This window comes from Ahaetulla prasina, chromosome 3, assembly GCF_028640845.1.
Source record: "Ahaetulla prasina isolate Xishuangbanna chromosome 3, ASM2864084v1, whole genome shotgun sequence".
NCBI lineage: Eukaryota > Metazoa > Chordata > Lepidosauria > Squamata > Colubridae > Ahaetulla > Ahaetulla prasina.
Window position 1 is genome coordinate 218,565,431 of NC_080541.1, and position 22,278 is coordinate 218,587,708.

At 41.9% G+C, this 22,278-nt stretch overlaps 1 protein-coding gene across 1 annotated transcript in view; it reads right to left on the reverse strand.

Moving 5' to 3' along the window:
• The window catches only part of LAMA5 (laminin subunit alpha 5), a 295,290-nt gene that overhangs the window by 263,403 nt on the left and 9,609 nt on the right, over nucleotides 1-22,278 (reverse strand). Inside the window, exon 2 of the mRNA XM_058176711.1 lies at nucleotides 4,709-4,861. Coding sequence (XP_058032694.1) covers nucleotides 4,709-4,861 — 153 coding nt within the window. The remainder of the gene's footprint in view (nucleotides 1-4,708; nucleotides 4,862-22,278) is intronic.

Below are 22,278 nucleotides of genomic sequence, written 5' to 3' on the forward strand. Positions count from 1 at the left end.
TGAAGCATCTCGGTGTGTCAAGATATCCCACATTTGAGGCCATAATGATCAGTTTGCGGGAAGGAAATCAAAGTTAATATAATCCATCTGAAACTTTGCATATTTAAAGTCCTACAATCTGATTGGGCTAAGCCTGCCTAGACTCAAAGGTTTGATCTAAGCCTCAACTACAAGGTACTGTATCAGCCATTCATTCTGGAGTGACTTCTTCACTGGCCATTATCTGCTTAAGGATGTTCACGTATGTTCATCATACTTGAAGAAAATACCTTGAAAACACCACAGTGCACGCAATCTCGTCAACAAAAGCTGAGTCCATATTAACTTTTATGTCATGAGGATGTATCAACAGCGATGTTGTAAATCTATCCTAAAGGGTAAATTTACTGATGACCCATTTGGTGCATAGGGACAGCGATTCTCCAATCCTTCTGGCTTGGCAGCTTAGCCCCAGGATTGGGGGTGGAGAGGGGATGGTTCCATGACTGACAGGTCCACATGCACACAGCTCCATTTGTGCGAGTGGCGCTTTGTGCGCAAGCATAACTCATAAAATCATCTGCTACAACATCCTTCCTGTCGAAGACTACTTTAGCTTCAACCACAACAATACACGAGCACACAATAGATTCAAACTTAAAGTGAACCGCTCCAATCTTGATTGTAGAAAATATGACTTCAGAAACAGAGTTGTTAATGCCTGGAATGAACTACCTGACTCTGTGGTCTCTTCCCAAACTCCCCAAAGCTTTAACCTAAGACTGTCTACTGTTGACCTCACCTCATTCCTAAGAGGTCTGTAAGGGAGGTGCATAAGAGCACCAGCGTGCCTATCACCCCTGTCCTAATGTTCCCTTTAATTGTATTCGCTTTATGTATTCAATTCATGCTTATACTTATATATATTGTTGTGTTTGACAAAATAAATAAATAAATAAAATAAATAAATAAATAAAGCACTTGCCCTCCTGCTGTTTCCGTGGCCCGGTTTTGAATGGGCCGCGGCAATGGTGAAATGTAAAATTTGTTACTACTGGTTCTGTGGGCGTGGCTTGGTGGAGAGGGGGTAATGTGACTGGGTGGGCGGGGCCAACTTTTTTTTTTTTTACAAGCATTTTTTCTACAAGCCGCAGGATCATCAAAGGTTTCGGTTTTTTGGGTTTTTTGGGTTTTTTGGCCGAAGACGTAAAAAATGCTTTTAAAAGGCTCTGATGATGGTAAAGTGAAGATTTTAATTATTACAATTGATATATTGGATAATTGTAATATTATTTGATCTATATAAACGTCAAAGATGTGAAAAGATGGACTATTGTTTACCCTTGAAGGTTGGATAGAAAAATTTAAGAAATTAAGTTGGAAATATGAACTATTTTTGAGAGACTGCTTAAGGAAGAAAGACATTTTAGAAGAACCCTTGGTGAATATTGGAAGATGGAACGTTGTTTTGATATTGATTGATGAAGGTTGGATATTAAAAACTATGTACTTTATTCAAGAACAAACACTAACTCAATCGGAAATTTCTGAGAACTCTAGGAGTGGAATGGTCTGATATATAATGGATTGGAAGAAATGTATTTTCTTTGTTTCTGGAAGGGGAGTTGAGGTTTTAAGGAGTGACTATGGATTATGATTTGTGTTATATTTTAATTTTTGTTGTTAGTTTTATACCCTGTATTCGGTTCTGGGAAGTCCCGGGGGTGGGGGGAGGAAGGGAAGGAGGGGAGGGGGAAGAGCGTAGAAAATGGATTGATGGTTAATGTACAAAGATGATTGAAGAAGTATAATTAATGTAAGATCGGAGCTGCCTGGCTACCACTTCAGAATGATGGGAAAGAAGGAAGTAGAAGAGAGAAGGAGGTAGGAAAGAGAAGACGAGGAAGAGGAAAGGAAGGAAGAGGGATAGAAGAGGGTGAAGAAAGGAGTAGGGAGAAAGGAGGAGAGGATGTAGATAAGAGAGGGGGAGGATGGTTGTGGAAAGTAGAAGAAGGTAGAGAAGGGAAGAGAGTTAAAGGAAGGGGGTGGTGACCGGGTAGGTCCGATTAATTGTATATGATGGTACATTAAATATGTTATTGGATATGAATGTTAAAATAAAACTTTTTTAATAAAAGGCTCTGATGATCCCAACTGAGCTGCCTGATTGTCAGAGGCTTTTATTTTCTTTTAAAAGCATGTTTTTTTGCCGGGTGGGGGGGAGGGCAGGGATTTTTGCTACCAGTTCTGCCTGATTGTCAGAGGCTTTTATTTTCTTTTAAAAGCATTTTTTTTGCCTTTAAAAGAAAAAAAAAGCCTCTGACGGTCAGGCAATTCAGCTGGGATCATCAGAACCTTTTAAAAGCTGAAGAGGTTGTAGAAAAAATGCTTTTAAAAGCCTCTGGCGATCCCAGCTGAGCTGCACAATCATCAGAGGTGTTTTTTTTTTAACTTTTAAAAGCATTTTTTCGGGCGAAAAAAATGCTTTTAAAAGTAAAAAAAAAAACTCTGATAATCGCACAGCTGAGCTGGGCATGGGGGGGTGGATGGGCAGGGATTTTTCCTACCGGTTCTCCAAACCACCTGCTGCCATTGCTACCGGATCAGGCAATTCGGTCCGAACCAGGAGCATTTCACCCCTGGGCCGTGGCCTGGAGGTTGGGAACCTCTGATCTAGGAGCTACACTACGATCTCAGCTCTCTAAGGAATCATTTAACCATATAGGCAAACAGGAAGGTACAAGAGAAAAGCTTTGCATGCAACAAACAGAAAGTGACAAATTTACCCTGCTTCATATCATACTCTTTTTACAGGTGTGGTATTTTTTTTTCCTGGTCTTGGGGGAAACAGACAAGCAATACAATCTCAATGGCAATTTCTTTAATCCTAGTTTTTATTATCCACCAAAAGGCATCCTTTTAGAGCAGAAAAAGAAAATTAAGTCCTTTAAATCAGTGTGGCTCAACTTTCGCATCTTTAAGATGCCTGTTCTTCAACTACCATAATTCCCCACCGGGCTGGGGAATTCTGGGAGTTGAAGTCCAGGCACTTAAAATTGCGAAGGTTGAGCCACACTGCTTTAAATAAATAACACGAAAGCATCCCTTACTTACTTACAACCTGAAGTTCAAAGTATTATGCATTGTATGATTCTGCTTGATCTATATACTGGCCCAGTGCAAGGAACCAAGCACATCAGTTTGACAAATGCAGCATTTGCCGTTGACTTCCCGCCCAAAGACTGGTCCTAGATACGTTTTTACAAAAATTTACAAAAAAAAATTTTTTTATTTATATATTCCACAATATAACAGTGGAAGTATATCTAATGCAGCAGTTCCCAATCTCTCTAGCTCTGTGGACTGGCGGTGGCAGTGGCACACTTGTCCTCTCTTGTACAGACCGGTTCCCAATGGGCCACAGACCGCTACCAGAGTGTGGACTAAGAGTTGGGGAGTCCTGACAATTATTTGTCGAAAGGCCAACAGAGCATCAGTAAAATTCAACAGAAGCTACCGAATTTTTAATATGCCTTAGCTTAGGGTAATCTCCAAACATCGGTGATCACAAAAATACTCCCCTGTCTGTCAGGATTCCAAGGAACACCCCCAACGAAATAAAGCTCTGAGGCTTGAGGTTCCTCAAAGTTCCAGTTTATTAGAGATGTCATGTGGGCACAGCTGGGAAAACCCAAAACTGAAAGCTTCCAGGTTTTCCACATCCAATCGACAGTTCACAGCCCTGCCCCACATCCAAAAGTTCATCACATTGTCCAATCGACTCTTCACATTCAACTGGATACAATCTTCAGGCAGTCTCCATCAGACGCAGGCAAAAGTCCTTGAATACGGAATGTTGTTATGACTAACCTTCTACAGCTCCAACAACAACCCCCTCCCAACTTCCCCAGCTAAAATATGTGGCAGTTAAGAAGCAAAAAAGAAAATTGTCTTCCAAAACTAACAGGCTTCCCCCCCTCAGGAAAGGAACCCATCCTGGTACAAGTCTGAAGTCAAGGGTTAACACAATTAACACATTAGCCACCTTCCCCCACCCCCCCAGACACTGTCTTTCTTAAAACAACACAAGTAACTTGATCAAGAAGCTTCCTACCGTAGGTTAAATATCGTATTTTTGGGAGTATAAAACGCACCTTTCCCCCACCCCCAAAAGAGGGTGAAAATCTGGGTGCGTCTTATACTCCGAATGTAGACCCGCCCAGCTTCTCAAATGGAGGCTTCAGAAGCTGAAAGAAGCTTCAGAAAAGAAGCTCCCAAACAGAGCTTCAGGAGAAAAAAAAAGCTCCCAAATAGAGCTTCAGAAAAGAAGCCCCCAAACAGAGCTTCAGAGGTTTTTCTGAAGTTCTGTTTTGGAGACTTTCAGAGGCAGAAAAAAGTTTTTTCTGAAGCAGTTTCAGAGGCAGAAAAAAAAAGCAAGGCACAGAGCTCACAACCAAGAAACCTGTTGCTAGATTCACCTCTGGGAACAGCTGATTGGTGGTATTCTGGGAGGCCAATCCACCTGCCAATCAGCTTTTTTCTTATTTTCCCCCCAAAAAACTAAGGTCCGTCTTATATTCCAAAAAATGCGGTACTTTTATTTCCTGCATGTACCTTATGACAAAATTAGGTCATTAATGAGAAATTAGTTCTTTCTCTTAGCATCTCCCATCGTTATAAGAAAGCACCCCATTTATTTATTTTAGTGGAAAGCAAGTGATCGCCTTACCTGTCCCAAATCTAAGGTGACGTTGACCTCGTTGAATTCCAGCCTTCGAGATAGAGGTGGGCTCTGCCACCAGCGTTCGGTCCCGTCGATAGCATTCGTGATGGGATGGGCTTTGTTGCTGTTGGCTGACGAACAGATGTCACAATACTGTCCCTATGGCCAAAAGACAATAAAATACAGAAAACACATGGTCAGAAATCCCAGAGAAATGCATGCATTTTAATTCACAATTAACACCTCCATTCACCATCAACATAAAATCATTGGTCTAACCCAGTTGTAATACAAATAATAGTGGTTTAGGGCTACTGGAAATGGCCTGCAAAATCCCAGCACCCCATTAGGTGGCAGCAAGGAGATAAAGCATTTGAGATCTCTGTACTGCCACCTAGTGTTCCTTTGGATAACAGCAGCCAAGATAGAACATCCCATATTTGCAATGTTTTCAAAATAACATCTCAGTTAAAGGATAAAACATCTTAGAAGTGTAACTGGATTTAAGCTCAGGAAGTAAAATGCTTCAGTGTCTTTATTTTGGCTTGCTGATTAAATCACCAACTTTTTTTCCTCTTATAAATGCCATGAAATGTTTTTAAAAAATAAAGAAACTAAGAATGAAAAAGGAGGCATTTGTCCAGTTTTGGTCCTATTATGCCAGACTGATTGACACATCTGACCCAAGTGACATATGCAACTGTCTGATCAAAATCCAAGTCCAAGTGCTTTTTACCAGCAATAAGGTACAGGTAAAGGTTCCCCTCGCACATACGTGCTAGTCGTCCCCGATTCTAGAGGGAGGTGCTCATCCCCGTTTCAAAGCTGAAGAGCCAGCGCTGTCCGAAGACGTCTCCGTGGTCATGTGGCCAGCATGACTCAACGCCAAAGGCCCACGGAACGCTGTTACCTTCCCACCAAAGGTGGTCCCTATTTTTTCTTGCATTTTTTATGTGCTTTCGAACTGCTAGGTTAGCAGAAGCTGGGACAAGTAACGGGAGCTCACCCCGTTACACGGCAGCACTAGGGATTCGAACCGCTGAGCTGCCGACCTTTCGATCGACAAGCTCAGCGTCTTTAGCCCCTGAGCCACCACGTCCCTTTTTCCCAGCAATACCTACAGAGAATTAGAATAGAACTGGAAGGTACCTTGGGGGTCTTCTAGTCTAGCCCCCTGCTCAAGCAGGAAAACCTATACCATTTCAGATAACTGACTCTCTAGAGTCTAGACTCTTCTTAAACACCTTTAGTGATGGAGCATCCACAACTTCTGGAGGCAAGCTGTTCCACTGGTTAATTGTCTTCACTGTTGGGAAGTTTCTCCTTAATTCCGGGTTGCTTCTCTCTTTGATTAGTTTCCAGCCATTATTTCTTGTCCTGCCCTTTGGTGCTTTGGAGAATAGTTTGATTCCCTCTTCTTTGTGGCAGCCCCTCAAATGCTGGATTACTGCTATCATGTCACCCCTAATTCTTCTTTTCTTTAGACTAGCCAGATCCCAAACCTGCAGCCGTTCCTCATACGGTTTTGTCTCCAGAGGTAGTCCTCAATTTACTGCCATTTGTTTACTGACCACTCAAAGCTACAACAGCACCGAAAAAAATGAATTATGACCATTTTTCACACTTACAACATCCCCACGGTCACATGATCAAAATTCAGTCGTTTGGCATCTGGCTCACATTTATGACGGTTGCCATATCCCAGGGTCACATGACCCCCTTTTGCAACTTTCTGACAAGCAAAGTCAGAAGCCAGATTCAATTACCAACTGAGTTACTAACTTAACAACTGCAGCGATTGACTTAACAACTGTGACGAGAAAGGTCATAAAATGGGACCAAAGTTACATAACTACTTGCTTAGCAATGGAAATTTGGGGATCAACTGTGGTCGTTAAGTGAAGAATTACCTGTACAAAAGGGGTGGAGCTTTCTTGATTTTCCCTACCCTCCCCCCCTCCGATCACACACACACACACCCCTGATCTCCCAACAATTCAAACCCACACTTAAGAGTTCTGAAACAATTTTACCATTGGTTAGAGAAGATATATATATATATATGGGGTAATGTTGTAATTTTTTATTTATTTATTTGCATTTATATCCCGCCCTTCTCCAAAGACTCAGGGCGGCTTACACTATGTTAGCAATAGTCTTCATCCTATTTGTATATTTATATACAAAGTCAACTTATTGCCCCCCCAACAATCTGGGTCCTCATTTTACCTACCTTATAAAGGATGGAAGGCTGAGTCAACCTTGGGCCTGGTGGGACTAGAACCTGCAGTAATTGCAGGCAGCTGTGTTAATAACAGACTGTCTTACCAGCCTGAGCCACAGAGGCCCTAATGAAATAATGAAATAAGTGAAGAAGGAAGAGGAGAAAGAGGATAGATAAATGTATTAATAGTAAAGCAAGAAATGTGGGAGAAATGTTACAATAAATGAAATGATAATATTAAGAAATGATAAATATTGGAGAAATAAGAAGAAGACACAAAAGATGTACTCGGATGGTACACTGAATGATTGGTTATGTATTGTATGTTTGTCTATAAAATAAAAAAACCTACTTTAAAAAAAAGAGTTCTGAAACACAAGCATTGTGTTGGGATTTTAAAACTTCTTTCTGAGGAAATGAATACTGCGCTTTTACCTCAAGGTTAAATTACCATAAATGGATGCCTGAAACAGGAATCTCCCCATTTTCCTTTCTTAATTCCCAATTTTTTTTTCCTCAAAAGATTTTTCCTCTTGTCAGGGGAGCAGAGCATTAAAATTTCTAACAAAAAAGGAAATAAAAAGAAATCCCTCAGTCATGTTGGAAGGACAAGAATGTGAGCAGGAAACAGGAGAATGACTGCTATTCTGACTAATTAAAATCAAAAATATGCTGAATAAGGAGCTATAAAATGCAGCACAAGGGTCAGTTTAGAACGAGGAAGGATCTTGTTTGCAAAATGAGCCATTACAGGAGAGGGAGGGACGGAGGGACAGAGGGACGGAGGAAGAAAGGAAGGAAGGAAGGAAGGAAGGAAGGAAGGAAGGAAGGAAAGAAGGAAAGAAGGAAAGGGAGGGAGGGAGGAAGGAGAGGGTGGTATGGAGGGGAAAGGAAAGAAGGAAGGAAGGAAGGAAGGAAGGAAGGAAGGAAGGAGGGAAGGAGAGGGAGGGAGGGAGGGAAGGAAGGAAACAAGGAAGGAAGGAAGGAGAGGGAGGGAGGGAGGAGGGAGGAAGGAAAGAAGGAAGGAAAGAAGGTGAGGGAGGGAAAGGAAAAAGGAAAGAAGAAGAGGAGGAAGGAGGGAGGAAGAAGGAAAGGAAGGAAGGAAGGAAGGAGAGGAAGGAAGAAGGAAGGAGAGGGAGGGAGGGAGGAAGGAAGGAAACAAGGAAGGAAGGAAGGAGAGGAGGGAGGAGGAGGGGAAGGAAAGAAGGAAGGAAAGAAGGTGAGGGAGGAAGGAAAAAGGAAAGAAGAAGAGGGAGGAAGGAGGGAAAGGAAAGAATGAAGGAAGGAAGGAGAGGGAAAGGAAGAAGGAAGGAGAAGGAAAAAGGAAGGAAGGAAAGAAGAAAGGAAAGGAGAGGCAGAGAGGAAGGAAGAAGGAAGGAGAGGGAGGGAGGGAGGGAGGAGGGAGGAAAGAGAGGAGGGAGGGAGGAGGGGAAGGAAAGAAGGAAGGAAGGTGTGGAAGGAAAGGAAAAAGGAAAGAAGGAGAGGAGGGAGGGAAAGGAAAGAATGAAGGAAGGAAGGAGAGGGAAAGGAAGGAGAAGGAAAAGGAAGGAAGGAAAGAGAGGAGGGGAAGGAAAGAAGAAAGGAAAGGAGAGGCAGAGAGGCAGGAAGAAGGAAGGAGAGGGAGGGAGGGAGGGAGGGAAGAAGGAAGGAAGGAGAGGGAGGGAGGGAGGGAGGGAGGGAGGGAAGGAGGGAGGGGAAGGAAAGAAGGAAGTAAGGAAGGTGAGGGAGGAGGAAGGAAAACAGGAAAGAAGAAGAAGGAGGGATGGAGGGGGAAGGAAATAAGGCAGGAGAGGGAGGGGAAGAAAAAAAGGAAGGAAGGAAGGAAGGAAGGAAGGAAGGAAGGAAAAGGAAAAGATAACAAATTCCACTTTGCTCCAAATCTTGGCATTTTTATCAACAGCCCTTGTGTTCCTATAGTTATACTACAACATTACACAGGTAGTCCTCAACTTAAAACAGTTCATTTAGTGATTGTTTAAAGTTGCAACAGCAGTGAAAAAAGTGACTTAGGACCATTTTTTTTTCACACTTACAACCATTGCAGTCACAACCAAGTGTGATTGTTTTTCCACACTTAACAACCATGGTCACGTGGATCAAAATTCAGATACTCGGCGACTGACTCCTATTTAGGCTGCAGTGTCCTGGGGTCATGGGATCTCCTTCTGCAACCTTTTGAGAAGCTACCTCAATGGAGAATCCACTGGAATGATTCACTTAACAACTGCGGCAAGAAAGGTCATAACATGAGGCAAAATTCACTTAACCACTATTTTCTTGAGCAGGAGAAATCTGGGGGTCAATTGTGGCCACTGCGGTTTCTCAAGAAACATAAAGCTGAAGAAATCATAACTTTACATAACGTGCCCTAATGTTGATCATGTGGCTGAGAGGAAATTGGGACAGTTGTAAGCGTGTTGGCTGAAAGTCACTTTTTTCAGTGCAACCCTAACTTCGAACCGTCACGAAACAAAACGGTTGTATATCGAGGACTAAAGAAAGTTCTTTCAGCTAAACTCCACATTCTTTTTGCCCAAATGGAAATTACGTTTTAATAGGAAATGACCACAGAATAGAATAGAATAGAATAGAATAGAATAGAATAGAATAGAATAGAATAGAATAGAATAGAATAGAATAGAATTTATTGGCCAAGTGTGATTGGACACACGAGGAATTTGTCTTGGTGCATATGCTCTCAGTGTACATAAAAGAAAAGATACCTTCATCAAGGTACAACATTTACAACACAATTGATGGTCAATATATCAATATAAATCATAAGGATTGCCAGCAACAAGTTATAGTCATACAGTCATAAGTGGAAAGAGATTGGTGATGGGAACTATGAAACGATTAATAGTAGTGCAGATTCAGTAAATAGTCTGACAGTGTTGAGGGAATTATTTGTTTAGCAGAGTGATGGCCTTCGGGAAAAAACTGTTCTTGTGTCTAGTTGTTCTGGTGTGCAGTGCTCTATAGCGTCGTTTTGAGGGTAGGAGTTGAAACAGTTTATGTCCAGGATGCGAGGGATCTGCAAATATTTTCACAGCCCTCTTCTTGATTCGTGCAGTATACAGGTCCTCAATGGAAGGCAGGTTGGTAGCAATTATTTTTTCTGCAGCTGGTCATTCCAACAAGAGCTAAATCTTAGGCAGCGAGAAGCCTTTTCAGAACTTCTGCTAAGCTCTTCCAGCTTTCGGCTCAGTTTTCTAAATGCATGATATACGATATCAAGCAGATTAAAGGGGTCAAACAAACTCAATTGCTGAAACATAAACTCCGGAATTTATTATTGTTGTTCCAGATGCAGCCCTTAATTTGCTCCACAACTTCCACCCCTGATTTAGTCCCTAAAAACTACAGAAACCTGTAAATGGAACTAATGAAAAACCACCACGACGTTTCAATTATCAAGTCTTGTTTTGCTTCCCTTCTAAAAACATGTCCGCTATTATAGGAAAAAGCCACTCCCTTAACAACCAGAGAAACATCCATCACTCGAATAAAGACCAGAGAATGCTGCTATCATGTCCTCCCCATTCTTTTTTCTAGACTAGCCAAACCCAAACCCTGCAGCCGTTCTTCATATGTTTTGGTCTCCAGGTTTTTGATCATCTTAGTTATCTACTAGATCTAGTTCTTCTCCAGATATAAACATATGTATTTAGGTAGGTAGGTAGGTAGGTAGGTAGGTAGGTAGGTATCACAGGTGGTATTCAGCCGGTTCAGATGAACCGGTAGCGGAAATCGCAGTGTCAGTTTTGGAAGGCAATTTTCTTTCTTGCTTTTTAACTGCCACATATTTTAGCTGGGGAAGTTGGGTGGGGGTTGTTGTTGGAGCGGTAGAAAGTTAGTCATAACAACATTCTGTATTCAAGGACTTTTGCCTGCGTCTGATGGAGACTGCCTGAAGATTGTATCCAATTGAGTGTGAAGAGTGGACTGGACAATGTGATAAATTTGTGGGTGTGGGGCAGGGCTGTGAACTCTCAGCTGGGTGTGGAAAACCTGAAAGCTTTCAGTTTCAGGTTTTCCCAACTGTGCCAACATGACATCTCTAATAAACTGGAACTTTCAGGAACCTCAATCCTCAGAGCTTTATTTCGTTGGGGGTGTTCCTTGGAACCCTGACACGCAGGTGGGCCTGCCCACCCTCTCTGGCTCTATGCTGTCCTATTTAAGCACGTTTTTGAGGCCGGCTGCATGAGCAGAAGGCACATGCATGAGCAAAGTGCATGCGCAGAAGGCTGGGTGCATGTGTGAAGGTGGTGCGCTCGAGCGAGGCCTGCGCGCCAGAGGTCGGTTTTAGCAGATTCTGGCCAGTTCTGAAGAACTGGTAGCGGAAATTTTGAGTAGTATGGAGAACCGGTAGTAAAAATTTTGACTGGCCCCGTCCCCCATCTATTCTCTGCCTCCCAAGTCTCAGCTGATCAGGAAGAAATGGGGATTTTGCAGTAACCTTCCCCTGGAGTGGGGTGGGAATGGAGATTTTACAGTATCTTTCCCCTGCCACGCCCACCAAGCCATGCCATGCCCACCAAGCCACGCCCACAGAACCGGTAGTAAAAAAATTTGAAACCCACCACAGGTGCGCACGCTGACATTTTTGGTGCTGGGCGAACCAGTAAGTAAATTATGTGAATCCCCCTTCTAATATGTATGTATGTATATATGTATGTATGTATGTATGTATTGAAGATAGGGATGCGTTGGCTCAGGGGCTAAGACAGCTGAGCTTGTCGATCGAAAGGTCGGCAGTTCTGTGCAGTGCTGCCGTGTAACGGGGTGAGCTCCCGTTACTAGTCCCAGCTTCTGCCAACCTAGCAGTTTCGAAAGCACGTAAAAATGCAAGTAGAAAAAATAGGGACCACCTTTGGTGGGAAGGTAACAGCGTTCAGTACGCCTTTGGCATTGAGTCATGCCGGCCACATGACCATGGAGACGTCTTTGGACAACGCTGGCTCTTTGGCTTTGAAACGGAGATGAGCACCGCCCCCTAGAGTCGACAATGGCTAGCACATATGTGCGAGGGGAACCTTTACCTTTACCTATGTATTGAAGGTGGCAAAGATACATAATACTTTTTTCTCCCCTTATTTTCCTCACAAAAGCAACCTGTAAGGCAGGTTGAACTGACAGTAACTGATCCCAGCTGGTCCCCTAGCCGGCTTTTATATTTAAGGCAGAACTAGAATTCAGTCAAGAATTCACCTGTATAGATTTCTTCTTTGACTTCGGCTGTCTGCAAGGAGAGCTAGCCAACCCCTCAAGCTGTTTCCATAGTTTGTTTGTTGTTGTTTTTTTGGAAAGCACACAGTTAAGTCCCAGGCTGTTACCCATGACCAGAAACCATCATTTGTTCTAGTTTGAGAGGATTCAAGCTCGGGAACCGCAATAAAAGGAAGCATAAAAGAAATGTTGACAATTCAAGTGTTCCCCTTGGCACGAAGCGCCAAACAATTGGGCAGCCTCACACCAACCCCATTTATTCTGTTCACAATAAGCCAGAATTCTCATAAATTCTAGCAGCTTATCGGGACCCCCAAAACAGCCCCATGAAGCATGTTCAACTTGGAGTGGAATGAAAGAAACACGTCAGGAGTCGCTCTTTCACTAAAGCCTCTGAGTGGGAAAAACACAGCCTCTCCCAGAGTTTCAGGAGCAAAATCTGAAGTAACGTTTCCAAGGATGATCTTCCTATTCAGAACTCAAAATAAAAAGGCAGTTTTCAGGAAGGCTGGACTCATTTCATCGCTCTGGCAGCCGGTTTTAAAAGAAGCAGGACACAAGCTTTTCTTTTGAAATTAAAACTTTGGCTGAAACTTGGGATATTAAGACTGGGCAAATCTCCTGCTTAGAAATTGTGCCAATTATCACTGTTCACTCTGAATCCAGTCTGGGGACCTTAGTAGGTCATCTCAATACAGATAGTCCTCGACATATGACTACCACTCTCTATCACCTATCATCCATCCATCCATCCATCCTTCTATCTATCCAGTCTGTCTGTCTGTCTGTCTCTCTCTCTCTCTCTCTCGCTCGCTAGCTATCTCTATCTCTCACCATCTTTCTCACTCATCTGTCTGTCTGTCTGTCTGTCTATCTATCTATTATCTATCATCTATCTATCTATCTATCTATCTATCTATCTATCTATCTATCTATCTATCTATCCATCCAGTCTCCCTCTCCCTCTCTCTCTCTAGCTAGCTATCTCTCTCATCATCTCTCACTCATCTGTCTATTTATCTATAGCTATCTATCTTCTATCATCTATCTATCTATCTATCCATCCATCCATCCAGTCTGTCTCTCTCATTTTATCTCTCTCTCTCTCTCATCATCTCTCACTCATCTGTCTATCTGTCTATCTATCTATCTATCTATCTATCTATCTATCTATCTATCTATCTATCTATCTATCTATCTATCTACCTATCATCTATCTATCTATTTATCATCTATCTATCCATCCATCCAGTCTGTCTCTCTCACTTTATCTCTCTCTAGCTAGCTAGCTATCTATCTCATCATCTCTCACTCATCTGTCTGTCCGTCTGTCTGTCTGTCTGTCTATCTATCTGCCTATCATCTCTCTCTCTCTCTCTCTCTCCCTACCTACATACCTACTGGGCAAATCTACTGCTAAGAAATTGTGCCAATTATCACCGTTCACTCTGAATCCAGTCTGAGGACCTTTGTTGAGGTCGTATGTTGAGGTTGTATGTTGATAGTCCTCAACATACGACCCACCACTGAGCTCAAAATTTCCACTGCTGAATAAGGTTCAGTGAGCTTTGTCCCATCTTTTTTTTTTGCCACCGTTGTTAAGCGAATCACTGCAGCTGTTCAGCTGTTAAACGAATCTGGCTTCTCCCATTGATTTTGCTCGTTGGAAGCCAGCTGGGAAGGTGGACAATGATCTTAGGACACAGCAACCGTCATAAATACATGCCTGTTGCCGAGCGCCTGAATTTTGATCATGTGACTGTAGGGATGCTGCAACGGTCATGAGTGTGAAAATTGATCGTAAGTCACTTTTTTCTCAGTGTCAATGCAATTTCAAACAATCACTAAGCCAATGGTTTTACGTTGAGGACATTTAAAGGGCCAGCATACATTGTTCGGGCACCTAGTTCAGGCAACCAGAGATTATGATTTCTCCCAATTAGATGAGGTTTAGAAGAATAGAATAGGATAGGATTAGGATTAGGATTAGGAATACTGTAGGAATAAGAATAGGACAGTGATGAAATCTTCCCCAGTTTGCCACCGGTCACTGCCCGCACATGCACAATGAGCACCAAACGTGCGCTGCATGAGCGTGCATGCACATTGCGCACCAAATGCGTGCTCCGCGCGCATGCGCAGTGCATGCCAAATGCATACTGCACATGCATGCACAATATATGCCAAATGTGCGCTTTGCATGGAAAAAGGAGGCTTGGGAAGGTATGTAGAACAGCGCGTGGGGGGGGGAGAACAGCTGCGCCATGCGATTTAGATTCACTAGAAAGCAGGATTTCCTGCTCTCTAGTGATTTTAAATCACGCGGCACAGCTGATCGTTGGAAATATCTTTTTGGAGGAATCAGTAGCTTTTTTTTACTACCGTTTCACCCGAACTGGTACTTTTTATCACTACCGATTCGCCCAAACCAGAGCGAACCGGTAGCATTTCACTACTGGAACAGAAACAGGAACAGGAACAGGAACAAAATAAGGAATGGAATAGAACTGAATGGAATGGAACGGTATAGAACAGAACAGAACAAGAAATGGAATGGAATGGAATGGAATGGAATTCTTTATTGGCCAACTGTGATTCGACACGCAAGGAAACTGTCTCTAGTGCATAAGCTCTCAGTGTACATACAAGCAACATGATAAATCATGATCATAATCATCACAAAATACTTTAATCATGATAGTCATAGGATACTAAATACGCAATCAACATAAATTGTACTAGGATACTAAATAAATCAATTAATATAAATCGTAAGATACAAGCAACAAAGTTGTAGTCATAAGGAAATAGGTAATAGGAAACAGGAGAAGAGCAATAGTAATACAGCCGTACTAGGTAGATATCCCATATCTGCGTCCACTCATGCACAACCTTTTGAGATTATGAGCTGCAAAGGGCTCTTGTAGACTTTATCTATAGCTACTTGTGGTCAGGGAAGAAGGAAACATATCCTTCCAAAGCAGAAAGTAATTCAGACCCTTTTCAAACACATGTTCCTTATAGCCCACCAACTTAACTTTAACCTGCTTGAAACTCAGCGGAACCGGTTCATCATTAAAATTTGATTGACTACATCAGAGGTGGGTTTCAGCAGGTTCTGACCAGTTCTGGAGAACCGGTAGCAGAAATTTTGAGTAGTTCGGAGAACCAGTAGTAAAAATTCTGATTGGCCTCGCCCCCACCTATTCTCTGCCTCCCGAGTCCCAGCTGATCAGGAGGAAATAGGGATTTTGCAGTAACCTTCCCCTGGATTGGGGATTGGAATGAAGATTTTACAGTATCCTTCCCCAAGTCAAGTCCACCAAGCCACGTCACACCCACAGAACCGGTAGTAAAAAAATTTGAAACCCACCACTGGACTACATACTACGGTACATGAGAAGACCTGAAAAACCAAGTTAAGAAAAGGTTGTCATGGAGAAAATTTATGTACTTATTTATTTATTTTATTTATTTAATCATATTTTTATACCGCCCTATCTCCCAAGGGACTCACGGCGGTTTAGAGCCTAGTAAAACATACATATATGTACAAGTTAAAACCCCAATTTAAAAAACTTATTAAATACGGCCGAATATTAAAACCACAATAAAATAATAAAACCCCGTTAAAACCAAATTTAAAATTTAAAATTCTAGTCCAGTCCTGCGCAGATAAATAGATGTGTCTTAAGCTCGCGGCGAAAGGTTTGAAGGTCAGGAAGTTGGCGAAGTCCTGGGGGAAGCTCATTCCAGAGGGTGGGAGCCCCCACAGAAAAGGCCCTTCCCCTGGGCGTCCCCAGCCGGCACTGCCTGGCTGACGGCACCCTGAGGAGTTCCTCCCTGTGAGAGCGCACAGGTCATGCGCTTGCTAAGAATCAACATCAACTTGTTGGCACATAATCAATCAAAAGGAATAAGAAAAAACTAAGGTGTCTTTGGGATCCTTGGTGTTCTCCGAGCTTGGTTGTTTCCTGCACACATTTCGTTACCTGACTAGGTAGCATCATCAATTGTAGTGAGTGTGTGGTTTGCTTCTGGTTTATATACAGTAGCTTGCCCTATCAGTATTGGTGGGGATGTGGTTTTCTCCTTGATAGTTCTTTGATTAGGCTGCTGTTTATTGCTTAATTGTTTGTCTTAGTTGATAATCCCTTGATTCGGATATTGTTTACTACTTGATTGTTTGTCTGGTATTAATCTCTGCTTATCTGGGTGTTGATTGCTGATGAGGAGGTGTGCTGTTCTTTTTGTTTCCTGTTTTAACTTTTTTATTCTGTCTTTTGAACGTTGCTCAGAGTCCTCTCGAACGGCGAGATGGGCAGCAAATAAATGTAATAATAATAACAGTGCAGGTAGTCCTCGACGTATGACCACAATTGACCCCAGAATTGATGTTACTAAGTGAGAAATTTGTTACGTGAGTTTTGCCCCATTTTTTGACTTTTCTTGCCATGTTTGTTAAGTGAATCACTGCAGTCGTTAGGTTAGTAACGCCATTGTTAAACGAATCTGGTTTCCCCATTGACTTTCCTTGTCAGAAAATCATAAAAGGGAATCACATTTTGGGATCCTGGGATGCTGCAACTATCATAAATACGAACCAGTTGCCAAGCATCTGAATTTTGATCACGTGACTACAGGGAAGCGTGATCAAAATGTGAAAAACGGTCATAAGTGCCTTTTTTTTAGTGCTGTTGTAACTTTGAATGGTCACTAAAGGCACTGTTGTAAGTCTAGGACTACCTGTAATAGGCGCCTTGGGTGAAATCCCAAACCAATCGGAGCATCACCACTGCCATTGACAAATTCACCATCAGTTAATTACAAAAGGCAACTTTACTTAGAACGGCTTACATCTGCGACGAAATCCGTAACACTATCAAACATCCACAACTGCCTATCCCATGGAAGTCGACAGGTGGATTAAAACCCCCAAATTTAGTCTGAACATCCAGCTGACTGTGCAAGAGACGAAAATAATAATGAACATCTGGTTGGCTGTGTGACGAACCGTAATAAAGGTGCAGTTTGAACATCTGGGTGACTGTGTAATGAATCGTATGAATAATGATGTATAAATGTGGTTTATCTCCATGTGTCTACTGATGGCCGATTTGTCTGAGTGCCAAGCTCTGTTTTGGACTTTAAGCTTGGCTTAGGATGCTCAGTTTCTCAGTTGGTTGAGTCTGTCCGTGGGTTGTGAAATCAAGGAGTTTTTAAAGAGCCGTGGTGGTTAGAATGCAGTATTTGCAGGCTACTTCTGCTGACTGCTGGCTGCCAGCAGTTTGACAATTCAATTCTCATCGGCTCAAACTTGACTCAACATTCCTGCCTTCCAAGGTCAGTAAAATGAGGACCCAGATTGTTGGGAGCAATATACCGACAAGTGGTGAAATGCAAAACATTTTGTTACCCGTTCTGTGGGCATGGCTTGGTGGGGTTGGCTTGGTGGGGGTCATGTGACTGGGTGGGTGTGGCCATTTTTTTTTACTTTTTTAAGCATTTTTATTACCTATTCGCCCACACCGGTAGTAAAAAAAATGCTTTAAAAAAGTAAAAAAACGGTTCCAACAATCACAGCTGTGCCATACGATTGTCAGAACCTTTTAAAAAACTTTTTTAAAGCATATTTTACTACCTATTACCGGTAGTAAAAAAATGCTTTTAAAAAGTAAAAAAAGGTTCCAACAATCACAGCTGTGCCATACGATTGTCAGAACCTTTTTACTTTTTAAAGCATTTTTTTTACTACCGGTTCGCTTGAACCGGTAGTTTTTATCACTACTGGTTTGCCCGAACCGGAGCGAACCGGTAGCATTTCACCCCGATGCCGATTCTGTAAACCGCTTGTACCTTTGGTTTTTCCTGACCAGGTGTAAAACCTTGCTTTTCTCCATATTAAATTTCATTTTGTTAAATAGGGCCCATAGTTCAAGTCAGTCAAAATCTTTTTGGACTCCATCAATGAACTATAGTAATCTCGCCTCAACCTGCTTAGTTTAGCAACCCAAGACAACAATCAAACCGGTTTGGTAGAAGCATCACTTCCATAGAAACAAAGTCCACGCAGTGTGGTGGGTTTTTTTTTTTATGGTTACTTCTCCACTTCTTTGTGAGAACAGTTGTTTTATGTGTGAGTAAAGCCTACCCTTCTTCTTACCCACCTACAGAGGATGAAGTCCAGGTGAATTCTAGAAAGAGTGCAAGGAACAGCAACAAAGATGATTAGGGAGACATATAAGGAATGTTTGCAAGAATTGGGTTTTTCTAGTTTAACGAAAAAAAGGACTAGGCGAAACATGATAGCAGTGTTCCAATATCTGAAGAGCTATCACAAAGAACAGGGGGTCAATCTATTCTCCAAAGCATTTGAAAGCAGAACAAGAAGCAAGAAATGGAAACTAATCAAGAACCAACCTAGAACTAAGGAGAAATTTCCTGACAGTGATAACAGTTAATGAATGGAACAACTTGTGTCTACTCATGTACACTGAGAGCATATGCACCAAGACAAATTCCTTGTGTGTCCAATCACACTCGGCCAATAAAAAAAATTCTATTCTATTCTATTCTATTCTATTCTATTCTATTCTATTCTATTCTATTCTATTAACTGTTGAGCACTGTTGAGCACTTTGGGTGCTCCATCACTGGAGGTTTTAAAGAAGATATTGGACAACCATATGTCTGAAATAGTATAGGGTTTCTTGCCTGAGCAAGGGGTTGGACTAGAAGACCTCCGAGATCCCTTCCAACTCTGATATTCTGTTATTCTGTTCCATCACTTGAGGGACTGCCACAAAGAGTATCTGTTTGTCCAACTCAACTGGAATGGGTTGAATTTTGAGAATCTTGATATAATGAAATCCTATTTTCCAAAGCATCAGAAAGAAAGACAAGAAAGAATGGATGGATACTAAATAAGGAGAGGAGCAATCTAAAACCACCAAAGAAAAGTGGGAACAATTAAATAATGGAACAGCCTGCCTTCAGAAGTTTTGGGTTCTCCATCACTGGAGGTTTTTAACCAGAGATTATATAGCCATTCATAGAATAGAATAGAATAGAATAGAATAGAATAGAATAGAATAGAATAGAATAGAATAGAACAGAACAGAATTCTTTATTGGTCAAGTGGGATTGGACACACAAGGAATTTATCTTTGGTGCATATGCTCTCAGTGTACATAAAAAGACAAGATACATTCGCCAAGAATCATAAGGTACAACACTTAATGATAGCCATAGGGTACAAATAACCAATCAAATCATACTAGGAAACAATCAATATCAATATAAATCGTAAGGATACAAGCAACGAAGTTACAGTCACACAGTCATAAGTGGGAGGAGATGGGTGATGGGAACGATGAGAAGACGAATAGTAATAGTAATGCAGACTTAGTAACTAGTTTGACAGTATTGAGGGAATTATTTGTTTAGCAGAGTGATGGCGTTCGGGGAAAAACTGTTCTTGTATCTAGTTGTTCTGGTGTACAGTGCTCTATAGCAGTGGTCACCAACTGGTGGTCTGCGGACCACTGGTGGTCCACAAGAAAATTTTGGTGGTCCGCAGAAACATTATTTTGGGCGAAGACTGGAGGGAAGCGCCACTGGTGGCGAAGAGCCAGAGGGTCTCGTTCCAGTGGGGACTGTACATGGCCTGGAATTGGCTGTCCATCTCAGCCCGCTGATCCTCCAGGCACTGGTACCTGGCCTTGCACTCCCACAAGTCTTCCCTCTGCTTGGAAAGCCTATGCTCCTAGTCCTCAGTGAGGTGCTTCTGCTGAGCCTCCTTCTCGGTCAGATCCAATTTGAACTGAGCCAGCTATTTTGCCAACTCTTTCTCATAGTGGCTGCTTAGCTCCAACAACTGTTTCCTATTGGAGCCCTAAAGAGTCCGGGTGGGCAGGTGAGGAGTGGCTGGGAGGGGGAGGGGTGAGTAGAGGCCGGTGAGGCGCCCCTCGATGTGACTGGCATCAAGTTGGCTACGCCCACCCAGTCACATGACCACCTTGCCAGCCAGTCATTAGGCAGATCACATTAGTGGTCCACAATATTTAAAATTATGAATTTAGTGGTCCCTGAGGGCCAAAAGGTTGGGGACCCCTGCTCTGTAGCCTCGTTTTGAGGGTAGGAGTTGACACAATTTATGTCCAGGATGTGAGGAGTCTGTAAATATTTTCACATCTGAAATGATATAGAGCAGGGGTGTCAAACTCAAACTCGCCCAAACCGGTAGTTAAAAAAATGCTTTAAAAAAGTAAAAAAACTGTTCCAACAATCACAGCTGTGCCATACGATTGTCAGAACCTTTTTAAAAACTTTTTTAAAGCATATTTTACTACCTATTACCGGTAGTAAAAAAATGCTTTTAAAAAGTAAAAAAAGGTTCCAACAATCGCACGGCACAGCTGTTATTGTCGGAACCTTTTTTTTTACTTTTTAAAGCATTTTTTTTACTACCGGTTCGCTTGAACCGGTAGTTTTTATCACTACTGGTTTGCCCGAACCGGAGCGAACCGGTAGCATTTCACCCCTGATGCCGATTCTGTAAACCGCTTGTACCTTTGGTTTTTCCTGACCAGGTGTAAAACCTTGCTTTTCTCCATATTAAATTTCATTTTGTTAAATAGGGCCCATAGTTCAAGTCGGTCAAGATCTTTTTGGATCCTGAGCTTGTCTTCTGGGGTGTTGGCTATTCTTGCCAGCTTAGTGCCATCTGCAAATTTGATGAGTTCCCCTTCTATTCCCTCATCTAAGTTTCCTCTCAGTCAGCAACATAGAAATTCAATGAATGAATGACTCCATCAATGAACTATAGTAATCTCGCCTCAACCTGCTTAGTTTAGCAACCCAAGACAACAATCAAACCGGTTTGGTAGAAGCATCACTTCCATAGAAACAAAGTCCACGCAGTGTGGTGGTTTTTTTTTTATGGTTACTTCTCCACTTCTTTGTGAGAACAGTTGTTTTATGTGTGAGTAAAACCTAGTTCTTCTCACCCACCTACAGAGGATGAAGTCCAGGTGAATTCTAGAAAGAGTGCAAGGAACAGCAACAAAGATGATTAGGGAGACATATAAGGAATGTTTGCAAGAATTGGGTTTGTCTAGTTTAACGGAAAAAAAAGGACTAGGCGAGACATGATAGCAGTGTTCCAATATTTGAAGAGCTATCACAAAGAACAAGGGCTCAATCTATTCTCCAAAGCATTTGAAAGCAGAACAAGAAGCAAGAAATGGAAACTAATCAAGAACCGACCTAGAACTAAGGAGAAATTTCCTGACAGTGATAACAGTTAATGAATGGAACAACTTGTGTCTACTCATGTACACTGAGAGCATATGCACCAAGACAAATTCCTTGTGTGTCCAATCACACTTGGCCAATAAAAAAAATTCTATTCTATTCTATTCTATTCTATTCTATTCTATTCTATTCTATTCTATTCTATTAACTGTTGAGCACTGTTGAGCACTTTGGGTGCTCCATCACTGGAGGTTTTAAAGAAGATATTGGACAACCATATGTCTGAAATAGTATAGGGTTTCTTGCCTGAGCAGGGGGTTGGACTAGAAGACCTCCGAGATCCCTTCCAACTCTGATATTCTGTTATTCTGTTCCATCACTTGAGGGACTGCCACAAAGAGTATCTGTTTGTCCAACTCAACTGGAATGGGTTGAATTTTGAGAATCTTGATATAATGAAATCCTATTTTCCAAAGCATCAGAAAGCAAGACAAGAAAGAATGGATGGATACTAAATAAGGAGAGGAGCAATCTAAAACCACCAAAGAAAAGTGGGAACAATTAAATAATGGAACAGCCTGTCTTCAGAAGTTTTGGGTTCTCCAACACTGGAGGTTTTTAACCAGAGATTATATAGCCATTCATAGAATAGAATAGAATAGAATAGAAGAGAAGAGAAGAGAACAGAACAGAACAGAACAGAACAGAACAGAATTCTATATTGGTCAAGTGGGATTGGACACACAAGGAATTTATCTTTGGTGCATATGCTCTCAGTGTACATAAAAAGACAAGATACATTCGCCAAGAATCATAAGGTACAACACTTAATGATAGTCATAGGGTACAAATAACCAATCAAATC